Below are 18,602 nucleotides of genomic sequence, written 5' to 3' on the forward strand. Positions count from 1 at the left end.
AGCCTGAGAAGTTTCCAAGTCCCGTGTCCCCTTCAGCACCTCCGGGGAGGAGCCTGAGAAGTTTCCAAGTCCCGTGTCCCCTTCAGCACCTCCGGGGAGGAGCCTGAGAAGTTTCCAAGTCCCGTGTTCCCTTCAGCACCTCCGGGGAGGAGGCTGAGAAGCTTCCAAGTCCCCAGATGAGGTTGATGATGCTGGTCTAGGGACCACAGCTTGGGAGCCACTATAGCCTGGTTACGAATAAGCACAGGGTTGGAAGCCACGCTTACATAGTGACGAACCGTTACTGTCCCTTATGGTTACAGGCAAAACTACCCTGAGTCTTGGTTTCTGCATCTGACAACAAGGAGGTACAAGTGACTTCCCGGGATGGTTGTAAGGATAGACTTGGACAATATATACGAAGCCCTTAGGATAGAGTCTGGCATACAGGCCGCGCTCAGTAAGTGATAAATGGCAGCGACTTGCTGCAGCTGTCGAGGGATTTCTCAAGCAAGGGCTCTGAGCCCCTGAAGTCGTCATTCTCAGAATGGAAGTCTGCATTTTAACAAGGCCTGGGGAGGCAGCAGAGCCTTGGAGGCTTAGAAGTTCAGGACCTTTTTCCTCAGAGGTAGCAGGAGCCTGACTTTGGTCCAAGCTGTGTATTCTCTGGTGGCTGACGAAGCACAGCCTACGCAGCCCCCTTTCACCTGAGGAGAGCGTCCTGTCTGCATTTCTCATGGAATCGGAAAGTTGACGCACCAGCAGTTTAGCCTTCAGCCTTTCTTCTCTTCGTGGTTTACTCTTGTCTGCATACTTCAGGCAGCTGCGCATTTCCTGCCTGTGACGACCAGGCAGCTGTTGCTGCTGCAAGTTCACGGAGAATCAGCAAAGACGGCGGTTTATTATTGCATTGGCAGAAAATGCCCACCCTTGAACTGCCCAAAACAAAACCAACAATAGAAACAATGGTCACCCTAGAGAGGGTGCCCGCGATGACCAAGCAAAAAAAAAAAAGACTTTTTTTTACTGAGAGAAGAAAGAAAGAAAGGAAAAGAAAGAGAGAAAGAGAAAGAAAGAAAGAAAGGAAAGAAGGAAGGAAGGAAGGAAGAGAGAGAGAGAGAGAGAAAGAAAGAAAGAAAGAGAAAGAAAAAGAAAGACAGAAAGAAAGAAAAAGAAAGAAAGAAAGAAAAAGAAAGAAAGAAAGGAAGGAAGAGAGAGAAAGAAAGAAAGAAAGAAAGGAAGGAAGGGAGGAAGGGAGGGAGGGAGAGAGAGAGAGAGAGAAAGAAAGAAAGAAAGAAAGAAAAAGAAAGAAAGTGAGAAAAAAGAAAGAAAACATATTGCCTGTTAAGCATATGGCCTGTTAAGGAATCCTGTAGCCCTGGGAGCTTTCCCTCCATCTTCAAATTCATGCCTTTTTGTAAATGAGCCAAGAATGTGTCGAACTTGTCCTTTGACATCCATCAATTCTTTATTTTTGTTGAGCCCAGAATATTGAGGCTAATGATGACTTAGGACCAAAGAATTTTTAATTCTCCAAGACAACATGGGATCCTTTACAAATTCTCGGCCTGTTGTGGAATTTCATAAATCTGATTCAGTGACTTACACTTCCGTGTAATAATCATTTAAGAAGCTAGTTGAGAAGGCCAACTCCCAGCTCCCCTGTATCACTCCAAAACTTGGACCCCATGGGTTGCTGGTAACAAAGAGCCTGGGAGCTCTGAGACCCCCAGTCTGAGGAAGGCCACACTCTGTGATGTCTATTTCATCATTTCCAGTCACACTGCTGTTTCCTGTGGCTGCCACAGGTGTCTGAAGATCAACTCAACTTCTTCTCTTCTCTCTCCTCCCACCACCATCTTCTTCATTTCCATTTCTGGGAATCTAATCAGCCCACCGATGCACAATTTGTATTTTGAGAGTCACAGTAAATGCTTATCCACAGAAATCCAAAACTAGCTTGGTAGGGAAAAAAGTTTAAATCCTCCTTCCCTTCTTACTGCCAGATGTTACAGGTCTCACAGAGGAAACCTGGGCAGCAAAGACAAAAAATCCTTGTAGGAGAAATGAAGTTGGGGAAAATCGTCTCACCTCCTGGGCCACCATGACGTAATCATTAGCCCTGTCCAGTACAGTGACCACTAGTCTCATGGGGCTTTTTTTTTTTTGCGGTACGCGGGCCTCTCACTGCTGTGGCCTCTCCCATTGCGGAGCACAGGCTCCGGACATGCAGGCCCAGCGGCCATGGCTCACGGGCCCAGCCGCTCCGTGGCATGTGGGATCCTCCCGGACCGGGGCACGAACCCGCGTCCCCTGCATCGAAAGGCGGACTCTCAACCGCTGCGCCACCAGGGAAGAAGCCCTGAGTGGCTACTGAGCATCAGAAATGTGGCCCGTCCAAAGTGAGATGTGCTCTAAGCGTAGAGTATACACCAGATTTTGAAGACTTTGTACAAAAAAGTAGTATGAAAAAAGGATTTAAAAGATCTCATCAATACTTTTATATTGGTTGTATATTGAATTATAATATTTTTAATATTCAGGTTAATATACATGCATTATTAAATTAATTTCACTTGTTTCTGTTTCCTTTTTTCAAATACAAATTACAAATGTGGCTCACATTATATTTCTATTAGACAGTGCTGACCTAAAATTGTACTGTCCAATATGGTAGCCACTAGTCACAGATGGCTATTTAAATCATTTACATTTAAATGAAGTTAAAAATTTAGCCATGCTAGCCACATTTCAAGCTCTTAATGGCCATAGGTGGATAGCGGCTGCCACATTTAATGCTGCAGATATAGAACAGTCGCATCTTTGCGGAATGCTATATTGAACATCACTGATCTGGCAGTTTCTATATGGCTCTAAATTTTTTTAACCATCTGTTCTGAGTTCAGCTGTATGAATTTATGCTAGAAATTTCACTCTCTAGTCCAGCCATAGGCACGGGTACCTTCTCTTTTGCTGAAATCCTAGATTATGCTAGTGTCCTGGTTCCAAAGGGCCCTTTGCTGGGACCCCAAATCCAAACAAGCCACCACTCTTGGCCCCTCTCTGAGTCCAAGATCAGTGTATTAGTTTCCTACTGCTGCTGTGACAAATCACCGCACTGCTGTGACCTCAGTAACTTGCAACACAAATGTATTCTTTTACAGTTCTGGACATCAGAAGTCTGAAATCAGGGTCAGCAGAACTGTGTTCCTTCTGATGGCTTCCGGGGAAAATCCATTTCCTTGACGTTTTTAGTTTCTAGTGGCAGCTGGCATTCTTTGGCTTGTAGCCTCATCACTCCTCTCTGCTTCATCCTCACATCACCTTCTCCCTCTGAGCTCCTCCCTCTTATGAGGACCCTTATGGTTGCACTGGACCACTCAGATCATCCAGGATAATCTCCCATCTCAAAATCCTTGACATGATTGCATCTGCAAAGTCCCTTTTGCCTTGTAAGGTAGTATTTACAGGTGCTGGGAATTAGCACATGGACATCTTTGGTGGGGCGGGGGGAGGGCATCAGTAGCCTGTAAAATCTCCAAATGGAAAACCAGTACAGCTTGTCCGACCTCTGCATACCATGACCATGTGAAGAGGCCAAATAATTGTGCATAATCCAAGGAAAACTCATACTGTGTATGTTTTCAATGAAAAATGCCCTCCTAGAAGTCACAGTTCTGAGAACTTCACAGATCATACAGCTGCTCGTGTAGCTGGGGCAAGATACGGGTTTCTTGGTTAGGGGATCCTATCACTGCTCAGAAAAGGTTTGCCTTATTGGGCTGTTCTTGTCGCCCTTTCCCAGACCCCATAAAGCTCCCACCTGCCATATCACCTGCCCAGAGGAGAAACTATTTGGCTAGAAGTCAGTGACAAGACCCATGTGTGGGAACATTTCTCTAAAGGGAGTAAGATGGACAACAATCCCTGATAGGAGTTTGTCATTGAGAAGAGGTAGCGTGATATTAGGGTAAAAAGGGTGGGGTGACAAGCTGGAGAGGTGGAATGGCAGGACCATGAATGAGTAAGCCCTGGAAGGATGCTCATTTTATAGTTTTATACATGATCCATTGCAAGTACACAGTGAATGTCTCCAAGTATAAATAACAGTAGGTTTCTCTAGTAGTAAAAGGTCATACAGGGCTTCCCTGGTGGCGCAGTGGTTGAGAGTCCGCCTGCCGATGCAGGGGACACGGGTTCGTGCCCCGGGCCGGGAGGATCCCACATGCTGCAGAGCGGCTGGGCCCGTGAGCCATGGCCGCTGAGCCTGCATGTCCGGAGCCTGTGCTCCGCAATGGGAGAGGCCACAGCAGTGAGAGGCCTGCGTACCGCAAAAAAAAAAAAAAAAAAAAAAAAAAAAGGTCATACAGAAGATCTCACAAGCCTGTTTGAATGGACAGGGAAAGAAATCAAAGTAGTCAGCATGGGCAAAACTAAGGTAACTTGTGTAGGAGCCCAAACTCTTATTAGATAGTCACGAGCTCCAAAGTACTACTGTGATTCTGACAAGGACAAGCTACGATTCCTGGAACAGGCTGACCCTCCATGCAGCCAAAGGGGCCAACAACTGGCGGGACATCTCGTGATATGCTGGGGATGAAACTGATCATGTTCTAACCACTGAGCCCTCAGTAGCAGCAGAAATGATCCTCCCAACGAAAGGGTCATCTGACATGCCAAGGAATCCCAAAGCTCTCAGCTCCAGGTTTTTAAAGTTTACTTTATATATTACAGGCTACACCACTGGGCGGACCACTCAGTGACAATACAACTCCATCCAGCTGAATGAAGGGGAAAAAGCCCGCGAGGCTGGCCATGCGCCTCTCCCCTCCTTTCTCTGCTCCCTCTTCCCTCAGACTTGCTGGCGCCCTCCCAGCCGCACCCACATCCAGCTCACCCTCTTCCGGGCACAGCTGCGGTCGTCACCTCTCTTCGCCCTATGCTCTCCGGAAGGGTGATGCTGGAGCCGTCACAGGGACGATCCAGGGCATCCATCCTCCTTCCTGTTCTTTGGGGCTAAAGTCAGAGAACAGGTTCCAGGGGCTTCAGATTTACATTCTAGGCTGCGTGGCTCCATCACCAGAAACAGGTCCAAATATACTGGCAGCCAGGTTTCCAGGACCACCTCTAGCTCCTACATGGCCTTCATACAAACTGGGAAAAGTGTACCTTCTGCCAGGAAGCGTCTCAGTTTGGGGTCCCTCCCCGCCCACAGCAAAGCCAGAGACAAGGACTCGGGGGGTAGTTTATTGGATAGTGATGTCAGGAAGCAGGGTGAGAGGGGAGTGAGACGGACTCGGGACAGGAGGAAAAGCCAGGGAGCGATGTGTCAGGGACCTGATTACCAGCGTGGAGTAGGGTCGGCCCACTGGACCCTTGGGGAACCGAGATGTGTGTCTCAGAATCATCCCTCTGAAGGTCAGAAGGCTGCGGGCATTTATCCCTGGATTCCAATCCTCCCTGGTTGAGGGCGTCCTCCGGGGGACACGGTCCTGCACCACCCGGTCGCCCTCCATGGGCTGCTGAGCCGCAGGAAAGTAGGAAGCCCTTGACCTGGGAGGATGTCGGAGAGCGTGGTGGCTGCCACCTGGGCTAAGGGACGTGGCCCGGGACGCTGGGAGTCTCCGCTCCCACTCACATCCCCTGTGGCCCCGTCTGCTCTACTGCACCGGTGTAGCTGCAGGATCGCTCTTGAGATGGTGCAGGCATGCTCACAGCACGGAAGTCCTCCTCTGACCTCCCCTCAGGGGGGACCTGCCGAGGCTCTAGAGGGTAACAGGCTGCATGGCCCAGGAGACAAAGAAGCTGACCAATCAGGACACACCAAAAATATATAATAAAAAAATCAGATCTGGGCCTGGACTTAGCCTGGGGCTACCTGCCCACCCCTGCCCGGAATCCACTGAAACCTTGATAGAACCTCAAGGCTTTGGGGCCGCACAGGGGTTCAATCTACAGCCGCATCCACCCCAGAGGCAGTGAACGCTCCTCTGTGTCCCCACCCCAGGCAGGTTCTTTATTAATTTAAATGAGGGCCCTACCCAGCAACTACCTCAGCACTGCCCGGTGGGACCAGAGATGCTGACACACCCTCTGGGGTCGGAGACCGAAGGAAGCAGGGCCGGTCAGAGCTCGGGAGCTGAGGATGTGGTTCACAAGGGGCTGCATCTGGTGCCTTTAAGGAAATGCCCAAAGGCAGAGAGGAACGACAAGTGTAGAGTTTACTCAGAGTAAAGTGCTCACTCCCTCTCACTCCAGAGATGAGGCTCTTGGTCCGCCTGGAACCTCCCTCTTCACCCTGGGACCACTGCCCACAGCAGCCCTTGTTCACGCTTCCTGGACCCCATGACGCCGCCCACTCACTGGACGGCAGGATGTGGGCTGTGTCTTCCTAGTTCAACGCTGCCCCCCCCAGTCCCTGGGGGTCAAATGGGAGTAAATGAATAAAGGATCCATGTAAAAAAGTCTTTGCTCTGAATATACAATTGGCCTATTTTTGATAAATTGTAACTCGAAGTATTTTTACACTGTCAAGAACCTTAATGATGCTTAAATATTGATGACATTTTGTAATAAGTTTGAAAGACCGCAGGGAATTCCCGTAAGATAATAGCAAGGGCTGGGAAATGGTGAGACTCCATCTAACGAAATCCACACAATCAACAAGCACTTCCTTCCAGGCCAGGATCTGCCCCGGTTGCTGAGCAGCTCCCAGCCTCATATCAGTCTGATCTACACTCTTTGGGACCTTTAATTTCCACATTTTAAAATCCATTTCCTCTCTAAAAAAACACTGTGTGCCAATCACACAAAGACCTGGGTCCCCGGAAAAGCTGACCGGCAGAAATGACTTCAAGTATTCAGAGGCAGAAGGGTGAAGTTCTTTAACTCACTGCAATTAAAAACTGATCAAGGGCTTCCCTGGTGGCGCAGTGGTTGAGAGTTCGCCTGCCGATGCAGGGGACACGGGTTCGTGCCCCGGTCTGGGAAGATCCCACATGCCGCGGAGCGGCTGGGCCCGTGAGCCATGGCCGCTGAGCCTGCGCGTCCGGAGCCTGTGCTCCACAATGGGAGAGGCCACGGCAGTGAGAGGCCCGTGTACCGCAAAAAAAAGAAAAAAAAAAAAAAACTGATCAAGATTCCTAAAGAAGGAAAGGAAGAAGTGGGTACAGACATACTGGGGCTCTTTTTATCGTATTGGAGTGTGAGGATGTTAATTAAAGGAATCTCCGAATCAGAGATGATCTGAAAAAGGAAGGTGTTGTTTCATCCGGTTAAAAAAAAAAAGATAGTTTCATGAGTTACTTGCAGCAACTCTCAGGAACTTCGTGGGTCCCCAGAAAAGCTCCAGTTGAAACTGTAAAGTGAAGAGGATCTAGTTCATGACATTCTTTCATCCCAGTAAAGGACCTTAATAGCGAAGCACAAATGAGCAAATCTTAGAGCATTAAATGAGCAAAATAAAATGCTAGTTATCATTCGACTGGTGTTCTTCCAAGAACAGCACTCATACATTTTTTAAAACAGAAGTTTAAAAAAAAAACAAAAAAGATACCAGCAGAACTTAGCAGTTGTGCACATGGGCTCAGGAAGAAGGTTCCCAAACCCAGCCTCGGTGTGTTTCTCAGCATCCCCTACGCAAGCCGTCACACCTCACTCTCCTTCACATCCAGTGAATAATTGTACAACGAACAACTGCTGTCTCTACCCTTACTGGGCACCCCAGTCTTCTCCGTGAGCTGACACACAAGTTCCGAGTCCTCTCAGTGCCTTGCAGGTGAGGTGTTCCTATTTCTACTTTGCAAGTGCAGAAGGTGAGTCGCATCTTAAAAGCAAATCACCCGTCAACACTTAGTGAGTAGGAAAGCTGGGCCCTGAACCCATTTATCAGCCTCCAGGGTCAAGCAGTTGGCACTGTGTCACCTCAGAACACTAAAGAGAAGAATGAAGTGGGTACAAGACGTGTCCGAGGGAATCCAACCAGACCTGACATGGATGGACACACTCACTCCCGTCCTGGGACCCTGCCCCTGAGTCGGCTGTGTCCCATTCTCCAAGGGCCAGCATGAGGGATTTTAACTGGTTCCTGCCCCTAGCAACCATGGTCCCTGAGCTGCAGGCAGCAAAAACCTAGTCCAGCCAACAAAGGCAAAGGGATTTTCTTGGAAGGCTACCTAGGAGTCACAGAATCAGTGAGAAGGCTGCAAGTGGACAGCTCTAGACTGAAATGAAGCAAAGCATCTCTTGCCAGAGTAGATGGGTCCCCAGTCTCTTCGATCCTCTGCTCAGATCGTCCTGACTCGGGTCAGAGTGTACACTAGGGAAGAGATAATAGATCACGTCCTAAAAAGAAACCACGTACTGGCAGCTGGGCCCCTGTGCCGCACAACCCCAGGGGCAGCATGGATCCTAACGTGGACGGTATGCCCTGGGGCTGTAGACCCTCCAGCCCTACGGATGAAACCCGGCAGCCCCGCTGAGCTCTCTGCTCTCTTAGGTTCACCGCCCACACCCTCTGCTCACCCCTCACACAGTTAACTCTATAGCTAGTCATTGTCTCTTCCCCAGTCGCACTGGAAGATTCCTGAGGATATGATTCAGGACCTCAGCATTTCTATTTCTAATACCACATGGTACAGATCAGCAGTTTCCAATAAGCCTCTTGCTTATATCCACAACCAAATATGTTTCCTTTTAACAACGGATGGAGCAGTACATTTCGAGCAATGAAATAGGGATGTCTTGCCCCCCACCAGGTTTGCGTGTCATCCCTGCAAGGTACCAGGAAGTGACCGTGGGAAGGAAGGGTAGGACATGGACATTGAACAGAAGCCAAAGGCTATGCTAAGCACAGGTCTTGTGGTAGAAGTTCAGGTCTCGGGTTGCCCTCAGGCCCCTGACATGGTTCCATGTGGGCAGCTGCTAGCCACGCTGCCCCTGCCCCTGCCCCTGCCCCTTAACTGGGGAGAGCTTGGTCTGTCTCCAAATACTAACTGAGCAGCCGTTAAGCACCAGGTGCTGGGCGAGGTAGGAAATCACCGTGCCATTAAGGAGCCCGGCACCCAACGCCATCAATAAACCGATAAGAGTTTGTTCTCCTGCCTCCTCCCCCACCATCCCTCCACCCTCATCACCGCATTGGCTGCTCTGAGTGGCTCCTTCCCTAATCCTGTCTTCTCTGTCAGCACGTGCCAGGTCTGGACCCTTCCAGCAGAAGGAGGATTACAATAGCGTGAGCAAGAATGAAGTTGGTTGGCAAACCGCATCCTGGCTCTGGGTCTGCTCATTTGATGGCCTCATTCATTAACCATATATTGTACCCCAGCAGTGTGTTGGGCTCTGTGCAGTGTACAGGGAGCTGTGTAAACCAGGAGACACAGAGGTCCTGACCGGAGAAGGAAACAGCCCTGTAAACAATTGAGTAGAGTTCTGGGTGCTCAGTGATTCAGGTGGTTCACATAACATTCTTGTCTACTGTGGCACCAGCACCTAGCATAGCACCTGACCTCTTTTAAATGGACGCCAGTAGTGTGGGTTGGCGGATGAACTAGGCAAGTCCTAGTTGAGTGTTTACCACGCGCCCGTCCCTCTTCGAACTCTGTTGCAAGAGTCTTACGTGTGCAAAATGTGCACAACACATGGGGTGGGTATTATTACCACCCCATTTCCTGATAAGGAAACTGAGGCACAGAGATGTTACGTAATCCGTCTACTTGGCAAGAAAAAGAGTCAAGATTCAAGCCCAGCCCGGATAGTCTGGCCCCAGAGTCTGTGCCACTCTGCTCGCCGTATGCTAAGTGCACGGTGCTGGGGGATCACAGAGGAGACGGCCACCGTCTGAGGTTTCAGTATTCAACACTGACACGAACCCACCAGGGGCACCACGATGTCTCAGCCCCTGGACCCCCTCACCTCCAACACCCAAGCCCCCCTTTCCGCCTCAGCACTCTCTCCCACGTGAGCCCTGCACGTGGTCACTGCAGCAAGGGCGCCATCTCTGAAATCTCGCCGTCAAGCCGTCCTCCCTGTGGCTTCACCACATCCTTCAGCTCAGGTACTCTAGGTCGTGGATCGCAGTGATGGAAACTCCATTCAGCCGACTCCACCGCAGATTTTACTATCGATCAACCCCTCCCGCCTTCATCGTCTCCCGTACCCTCCTCAGATTCCGTGGTCTGTTATCATCAACTTCCCTGCATCTCTTCCCAACAGCCTTGCCTTCCTCTCCTTACATTTGTCCAGCAGGACCCCAACTCAGCCATCTAACCCCTCTACCCTTGATCAGAGCTACTGAATGTTGCTGAGAAAATACGCATCTGGGCTGACTGCAGTCTCTTGAAATTTATGCCACAAATCTCAAAACAAAACCCAAAAAACAACAAACAAATGCAACACTGCCTAGCAATCCTGTCGTTTTTCAAGTAACTTTCTTCCGCACCGTCCACATTCCTCCACCTCTTTGCCCATGACCTTCACTAAGAAACAGAAGTAATCAGACAGGAGCCTGCCACTGGTCCACTGGCCAATCTACAGATCTGCCTACGTCTGAACCTGTTCTGCTCTGTTTTCTCTCCTATAAACATGGGAACAACCCTTGTGCTCCTCTCAGGGGCAAATCCCTCCCCTCCCGCCTTCTGAAACACTCATCCTTTCCAATATTTCCTCTCTTCTGCGTCTTCAATCTCTCTCAAGATCATTAACTTCAAATGACAAATATGGTACAGTGTCTCCACCTTAGAGAAACAACCTTCTTAACCCACACCCTCCTCCAGTTTTCATTCATTTTTTCTGCTTCTCTCACCTCCGTATTGGTCTTCAACTCACCCCATTTGGGCGTTTGTTCTCACTTCTCCAGTGTTTCTGTCAGGGTCACCAAATGACCTCCATGTTGCCAAGTCCACCGCACATGCCCGTCCTTATCTTACGTAAAGTCTCAGCTGCATTCAACATGGTTGACTGTACCCTCCTTTTTGAAAACCATCCATCTCCTGGCTTCTCTGCCCCCTCCACTCCCTGGTTACCCTGCACTCCATGGCCATTCCTTCTTAGTCTCCTTGGCTGTCCTCCCCTCTTCTCCCTAACTCCTGAATGCTGGAGGGACCCAGGAGTTGTCCTGGCCCTTCCCCCTTCCCTGCCTGTCAAGTCTGTCTTCTTAGGGGAGGCCTCATTCTCATCCTGCCTCCAGTAGGTCCTGGCTCTATCCCTGACCTCTTCCCCCATATTCCAAAGTCATGTGACCAACTGCTTTCAAGGACCCTTAATAACCACCTCCCAGAAATAGGAGTTAGTTAACACACTAACTAACTCTTTAGTTAACACACACACACACACACACACACACACACACACACACACTCCTTCTTCTCGAGCCTCCCCCATCTCAGTGAATGGTACCCCATCTACCCAGATGCTCAGTCCCAAACCCTCCCGATACCATCCTGATTCCATTAGTTTTTCTCCATCTCCCCCCTACCACCATGCTTCACCAACCCATCGCTCTCCTCGGCCACTAAACAGCCTCCACTCTAGGCCTCTCCACACAGCGGAATGATCTCTTCAAAGCATAGATTAGGTATCTTCACTTGACTTTTTGCCACCTGGCTCCTCACTGCGCCCTCAAGGTCCTGGAACATCTGCCTCCCCTCAGTCTTTCCAATCTCTTCCCAGCATGGACCCCTGCGTTCACTCTGCTTTGGTAAATCCATCTGCCTTCCATCCTTCCACATTCTCAAACTCTTTTCCACATCAGGGCCTTTGTCCCTATTCCGCGGCGCTGCGGTGCTCCTCGTCCAGCTCTTTAAATAACTGCTGTATTTAAAATAGATAACCACCAACAAGGAGCTACTGTACAGAACAGGGAACTCAGCTCAATATTCTGTAATAACCTAAACGGGAAAAGAATTTGAAAAAGAAGAGACACGTGTATATGTGTAACTGAATCGCTTTGCTGTACACCTGAAGCTAACACACAACGTTGTTACTCAACTGTACTCCAATATCAAATAAAAGTTTTCAATAATAATAATAATAATTGCCTCACTCTCCTCCCTCAGGGAGATCGTATCATGCAACATCGTCTCCTTAGCGATGTCTTCCCGGACCAGCCACCTTCTCAAAACATGGCATCTCCCAGTTTGTAACTTTAGTAAATATTTATTGAGGGCTTTCCAGACATTGTTATCAGGGCTTTATGTTGATTAACTCTCCTCATTCCTCTCAGCTCTGTTATTGTCATTATTATACCCATCTTAAAAACGAGGAAACTGAGCCCAAAGAGATCAGAACTGTCTAAGGTCAATCAGTTGTCAGAAGTTGTCTTAGGATGTAACCTTGAGCATCCCAGGGCCAGCCTGGCCTCCTAACCGTCCCTCCATCTGCCTCCCTCCCATGACCTGTGTGTCTCCTTCTCGCGCTTTTTACAGTCTGGATGCTATCTCATTTAGTGATTTATGTACCGTCAGTCTCCTCATTAGCATATAAACAATGTTTGCACAGAGACATTTGTCTTCATCAATGGATCCCCAGAGCACAGCAATCACAGATAATAGAGCAAATCGTTCTTGTTTTCAATGATTGAATGACCTTATGTGTGTTTTGTCTGTTTCTCCAGAGCAGATTTCTTATGCCGGCCCTGTCTATAATCCTGGATTTGAAATTCCTGAGGTAAGGTCTTGGTTTTCTGTTTTGTTCCTTAATTACTGTATCTAGCAGTTTCTTAAAGAAGGAGACGCAGAGGAGGTGGAGGATTGAATTAAACTAAAAACTTAAAGCTTTTGTTGGCCCGTCACGAAGAAAGTCCTTTCTCCGTGAAGCGGCTACCTCGTCGTGGGCACTTACTAATGCTTGACGCACAGGTTTCGGCATTTTGGTATTTAACACTTTTGTCCTGTGGGGCAGCCCCTGTGTAGACAGCTCCCGTGGGGAGGGATCCTGGGGCCCTGTCCTGCGGGTTGGCCTTGTCTGGGGAGCCTCCACACGGCTAGAGCTGTGAAGCAAGGGCGGCAGCCACAGACGGGCTGTTCGTTCAGAGAAAGTAAGAAACACACAGCCCGGAAAGCATAAAGCTCCCCAGTTACTGTTCTCGCACAGGATTCACGAGCTACCACCCAGTAAATAAAATGACCGCGTCCTGCACATTCACTACTGAGGTTCACAGCTACGAGTAGATTTTTCCTCTAATTCCTTTTCATTCAGTATATACTGTGGCTTTATGAAACAGCTGCACTCCAGCAGCTCTGACATAGCGATCCATTCGCAACACACTACCCCTGAGAGCATCCTTCAGAAACACATCAAAAGAATCACAAAAATGTAATCATTTTCATTTTTTGGTCTTCAACTTCATCCTTTGCATCTTCCGAAACCTCATACGACTCTAGAAAAGAACCTCCTTCTCCATAAAGAATCTCTTGAACTCGTTTCATTTCCCTGTATGTCTCCTTTCTGTCCCAGCCTCTGGGTTCCTCAGTCTCAAGCCATCAAGTCTCCAGACTATGCTGGACTTTCACTAGTTCTCCTCTGGCAGTTGGGAAGCGTCCAGCCTTCCAGAGTTTTCTCCTCAGGCCTTTCAGCATAATATGACAGTTGCGCAAACTCTCTTCCCGTCTAGGATGTGAGACAATTTCTCTCACGTAGTTTTTTTGCCTTAAATCTTTGCCATTTGAATTCTTTTTCTTCCTCCATTTTCCTTTGGACCCTCCCCACACCTCCACTGGAGATGGACTTAAAATTTGCAAACAATTAACTTTAGTCTTGCATTATTAACTTTAAAAAAAAACGGTTACTCTTAGCAATTGCTGTGAAACAGAGGCGAGAGAACTTAAAGTCACAGGATCACTTTGAAAGAAAAGGTAGCAGAGATGTAAAAAGCTTTATTGCAACCACCTGGGATGCGTGAGTGAGCGCATTACCTGCGTCCCTCAACAACAAACGGTACTCCTCGGGGGCATTGCCCGACGTGAGACTGAGACAAGGCCAGGTCACCTGGCCCCTGGCCTCCTTGTTCAAGCATCCACAGATGCCCTCTGCCCAGCCCTCCTACCTCTTCCCCTTCTGGGGCCTGGGCCTGGGGAGCAGAAACCCGGCCAGCCCTGACCCCGCCCCAGCCAGGCCTGACAGGGGACAGAAGCAGAGTGGACACATGTGATCTGTCACGTATGCAGCAGAGGCAGCTGGAGGCCTTAATCCCCAACTTGAGCTCCCACGCTGGCCCAAGACCAGCCCGGCGCCCCTGGCTGACAGCCAGCCTGCAAGGCTCAGAGACTTTGCTTCCTAATATGGGACAGAAATGGTGTGAAGACGTTTGGTTTTAAAAGACCTGCCCCAGATCCCGCCTCTTCCCGCCAAATCCCCCAGAGATGGGCTTTGTGCTAATTCTACTCCCGCTTGGCCGAAAACTTTTCCACTCAGCAGTCAGTCTTCAGTGTCTTGGTATAATTTTCTTTTTGACACAACCAGCCCCTTGGCCCCGATGGAACTGCTGCCTGCAGTGGGCATCTGTCTATGGCTGCCGCTTTCTGACTTAGAATTTAGAGGCCCTTTGGGCTTCCAACTTGGATGCCAACTGGCAGGTACGGCCTGAACTGTGTAAGTGCAAAGGGTGCAACTACAGACTCCTACCTGACAAATCCAGCGCTCTTCAAACAGCAGAAAGACCCCTGCTCTCTCTGCATCATCCTTTCCTCCTGCCCACAGGTGGGCCCTGTTGCCTAAATACTCTCGCCCCTTAAAGCAGAGTATGTATGTCTTGTAATTCGTAAGCTGGAACGCCTTCATTCAAATTCTACTTCTTTCACTAGGCTTAGAAAGCGATGGGGAAAATTCAGTTGGTTTTCAATAACTTTGTGTGGTGTGTACTTAAGTGCACAGGGACAGTTAAAAGTAGCTGACGGTGATAACAATGATGGCGATGACGAAACACCATCAGACGCAAACGTGAGCTGGTCTTTACTCAGAACTAATTCTCTAACTTTTACACTCTGATGTAAACTCCTAACACTGCTTCTGAAATCACAGCTGCTGATATCTGAGCAGACTCAGGGAGCCCAGACCGTCAGAGAATCTTCAAGGTGAAGGGTGCCGGAAGACACCCTCAGCAGCCCTCACGCCTGAGACACCATCAGTGCTGGGGAACCCACTCACTCCTGGGCCTCTGCTAATTGCTAGAAAGCACCTCTCTCGTAGCCCGAGACCTTTCATGCAACATCTACCCGGTGGTCTGATCTGTTCCTTCCCTCCGGCCTATATAGATTAAATGTCTTCCCTTCCTCGGGTGACAGAGAGTCTGCAGGTTGGCCCTACCACGTGGCTTGCAGGGCCGGGTGGAGCTTCAGCCACGAGCACGGCACACGTGGCTCAGGCCTGAGTTCCTTCTGCAGCTCCACACGGCCTGGCTGGCATTCCCTGACCACGGAGGGGGTCCTCTGCAGTGCGCTGTCGCCAGAAAGGAACCCTAAAAGGCAGAAATACTTTCTCTAGCGGAGCGTTTGGGTTTCATGCCGTTGGATTTTGCCCCCCCCCAGCTGCCTCCCTCTTCTCAGGAAACAACACTTTATCCCTCCTGTTGCTCAGGCCAGAGTCCTCGGGGTCACCCCTGACCCCTCTCTTTCCCACCCACGTGGGTTTCCTCAGCCAATCCTATCGGCTCTTCTCTCCGAATCCATCCAGAATCCCGCCCCTCTCCCCATCTCCACCACCTGCTCCAAACCTTCGCCACCTGCTACCCGGTCCTACTGCTTCCTACCCGCATCCCCGGGCTTTTCTCCCCACGGCAGCCAGAGAGACCCCGCGGACAGGCACGTCGGGACAGGCCACGCCTCAGGTGGAAGCCATCGCCAGCCTCTTCCCCTCTCCTCCTGTGGGCCTCTGCCCCCGAGCCCATCGGGCCCTCACTTTCCGCAGTCGGCATGGCGTGCTTCCATACCACCTTCATGTCCTCACCCCAACGTCACCTCCTCAGGGGACCTGCCTCGACCACCATCCTCCCTAAAGCTGCAAACCAGCACACGCCAGCCCAGCCCAGCACCCCCGTGGGAGCTCCATAGGGAACACGAAACTCCTCAGGCTTAGCCATTCATCATGGACACCACCTGTCTCTCCCAGCCAGCCCGGGAGCCACAGCGGGTGGGGACGGTCTGTGTGGTTCGACTTTATCCCCGGTGCGTAGAGCAGAAGCTGCACGTAGAAGGGCTCCGCAACCCCTTGCTGAAAGGTGATGGTTCTGGGCTCACACACCTCCTGCTTTCCCCGTATCCCTTCAGGGAGAGTACCAGGTTCTGCTAGAGCTACACAACCAAGACCACTCCACCGTGGCCTGCGCCAACGCCACCATCCTTTGTTCCTGAGCATCTTGAAGCACGGCAAGCTGTCCTGCGGGAACCGCAGCTTCCCACACTCGCCCTGCCGTGAGGAAGGACCAGTGGACGACAGAGCAAGCCTCTGGGGACGCGCAGGTGCTGGTTTCAGCCCCAGGACCACAGGTCCCCAGGCTCCGCGGATGTAATGAGGCCCCCCGAAACATCTGCTTCTCAGGAGCTCCTGGGGGTCATCCAGCAGTCTTGAGGGGCCGTCCCTCTTCCCTAAGTGCTCACCTGACATCACTCCCCTTTTTTCAGCTCCTGGGGGCCCTTCCTTGGTCGCCCAAAATAAAGAAACCGGCACCACAATTGTGCCTCCTGGTTTGTTAAAGAATCTTGGTACAATCCTGTAGCTCTAACATAAGTTCCTCTGCACACAGAGCCAGGGGCTGCCACGGCATCAGTGATGCTGACAGATTCAGGACAGTGGCGGCCCAGTGGCAATGACAGCACTGGGGAGTGAGCCGTTCCTTCTCCTGGGGAAGCCCAGAAGCCGACGAAACCGCACAAGCAATACATCACGGTCTCCCCTGAACAAACCTCATTATCCTGAATCGTGGCTGTCCTGGCCCCAGCGCACCATGGCCTTCATGAATGTGTTCGTTAATTCACTCAGCAAGTCACGGCCGGTCACTCACCTGCTGGGCCCTGTGCTCAGCACTTAGGCTACTCCAGGGAGAAAGACAGACACTGTCCCTGCCCTCATGGAGCCTGCAGTCCCCTGGAATATTAAAAAACCACATGTCCACCAGGGGCCACATCATGCATGTACAGAGACACCTCCTTTGATCCCCCCTGTAAATGACGAGGTGGCCTGTATGTTGCCAGAGCCGTTTGGTGTCCCTGGTGTCTCCTGTCCCCGGATGTGCAGCATCCCTGGGGGGCTCCACCTCCCCTTCCACACCCTGTGCTCCCCCCACCTCTCTCCTTCCAGCATCCCTGGGCTCCACATCTGGCCCCCTTGCTCCTGTAGAGGGGTCGAAGTCGGGAGACTGGGTTGACCTCCTCAGTTGATAAAAGTGCCACTGTGTTAGAGATTAAAAGAGAAAAGAAATGCATAGTTTAAAAATCTTCGTTGCTATTAATTACTGTCTGTACATAGTTGAACTACCCGGAATAGCAGGCCATAAGAGCCTGGTGAATCAAAACCTTAAAAGCAGCATCTGAGGTTTTCTGGGTTGTGGAGAGAGAAAATTATAGCAGTGTCCTCGCCTACGCCCAAAATGCTCCAGAGAAGAGCCCTGCTGTGGCCATGCCAGGCTTGGGGGCAAACCTCTGAGCACACACAGCGGACACTGTTGTGTACCCAGACGGCAAACTGGATTGCTGGTCCTTCCCCATCCCCTCTGGTGAGACATTTCCCGCTCCCTTTCCAGAAACATCCCTACATCCAGTTAAGGGCCCTGAGTGGCTCCCGAGTACTCACATGTTCCCACGGCTCAGGACGGCTGTCACAGCCTTCCACAGACAGGGGCAGGGAACAGGGAACAAGCAGATCGAGCTGTTCCCTTTCCTGTCCTTCACTCTCTTCTTAAAATTCATTGAGTGTGTGTGTGTGTGTGTGTGTGTGTGTGTGAGAGACAGAGACAGAGACAGAGAGAGTGAGAGAGAAAGAGAGGAGAGAGGGAGAGACGAAGGGAGAAAGAGGTTTAGTTAAACAGAGATTTCCACACATGCACAGGCTGACCCTAGCCTCGACTGAGTACCCAGGAGCACACAGCCGCTGCACTAAGGGTGTAATTTGAGGGGGGAAAAGAGTGTTTCTCTGCCTCCAAAATCTGTCTGTCCTTAGCGTGGGCCTTACATTTCACTGAGTTTCACTCCTGCAAGTTGAGAAAGCTTTTCACTGTTTATAACTCTCCTATTAAAATATACGAACAGTCCTGGTAGGAGAAACGCCAGAATCATTATCAAAACTCCAGCAGAACAGAATAACGAAGATGAAGTTTGGAAGTGTCATCCCAGGAAGAGGGAGGTGTTGAGGGGCAGTGGGCAGCCCAGGGCAAAAGCCCTCTTAGCTGGTCACCCACGTGTGCCTGGGTCGGGGGAGGGGGGAGGGCGACCTGCCAAAGAACTTCATTACTTCTCATCTTCTCATAAATGATTTGCCACTGTTTCAAAATCAACATCAAGTATTCTCAAAACTTCTCCTGAATAAACTTCCCTGAAAAAAAAAAATCGGTTTTATTCAAGATTATGCTATGCCTCCAAACCGAAGAACTCTCGTGGAAATCAGCCAGCGCCAGTCATTTTGGTGTCCGTAGGCCC

General features: G+C 50.2%; 1 protein-coding gene across 1 annotated transcript in view; it reads left to right on the forward strand.

Moving 5' to 3' along the window:
- Window positions 1-16,643, forward strand: part of LY86 (lymphocyte antigen 86) — a 52,876-nt gene extending 36,233 nt beyond the window's left edge. The window contains exons 4-5 of the mRNA XM_029242521.1: window positions 12,590-12,642; window positions 16,239-16,643. Coding sequence (XP_029098354.1) covers window positions 12,590-12,642; window positions 16,239-16,322 — 137 coding nt within the window. The 3' untranslated portion in view covers window positions 16,323-16,643. The remainder of the gene's footprint in view (window positions 1-12,589; window positions 12,643-16,238) is intronic.
- The last annotated feature ends 1,959 nt before the right edge of the window (window positions 16,644-18,602 follow it).

Source organism: Monodon monoceros, unplaced genomic scaffold (assembly GCF_005190385.1).
Source record: "Monodon monoceros isolate NGI ecotype Baffin Bay Population unplaced genomic scaffold, NGI_Narwhal_1 Super_Scaffold_3, whole genome shotgun sequence".
Taxonomy (NCBI): Eukaryota; Metazoa; Chordata; class Mammalia; order Artiodactyla; family Monodontidae; genus Monodon; species Monodon monoceros.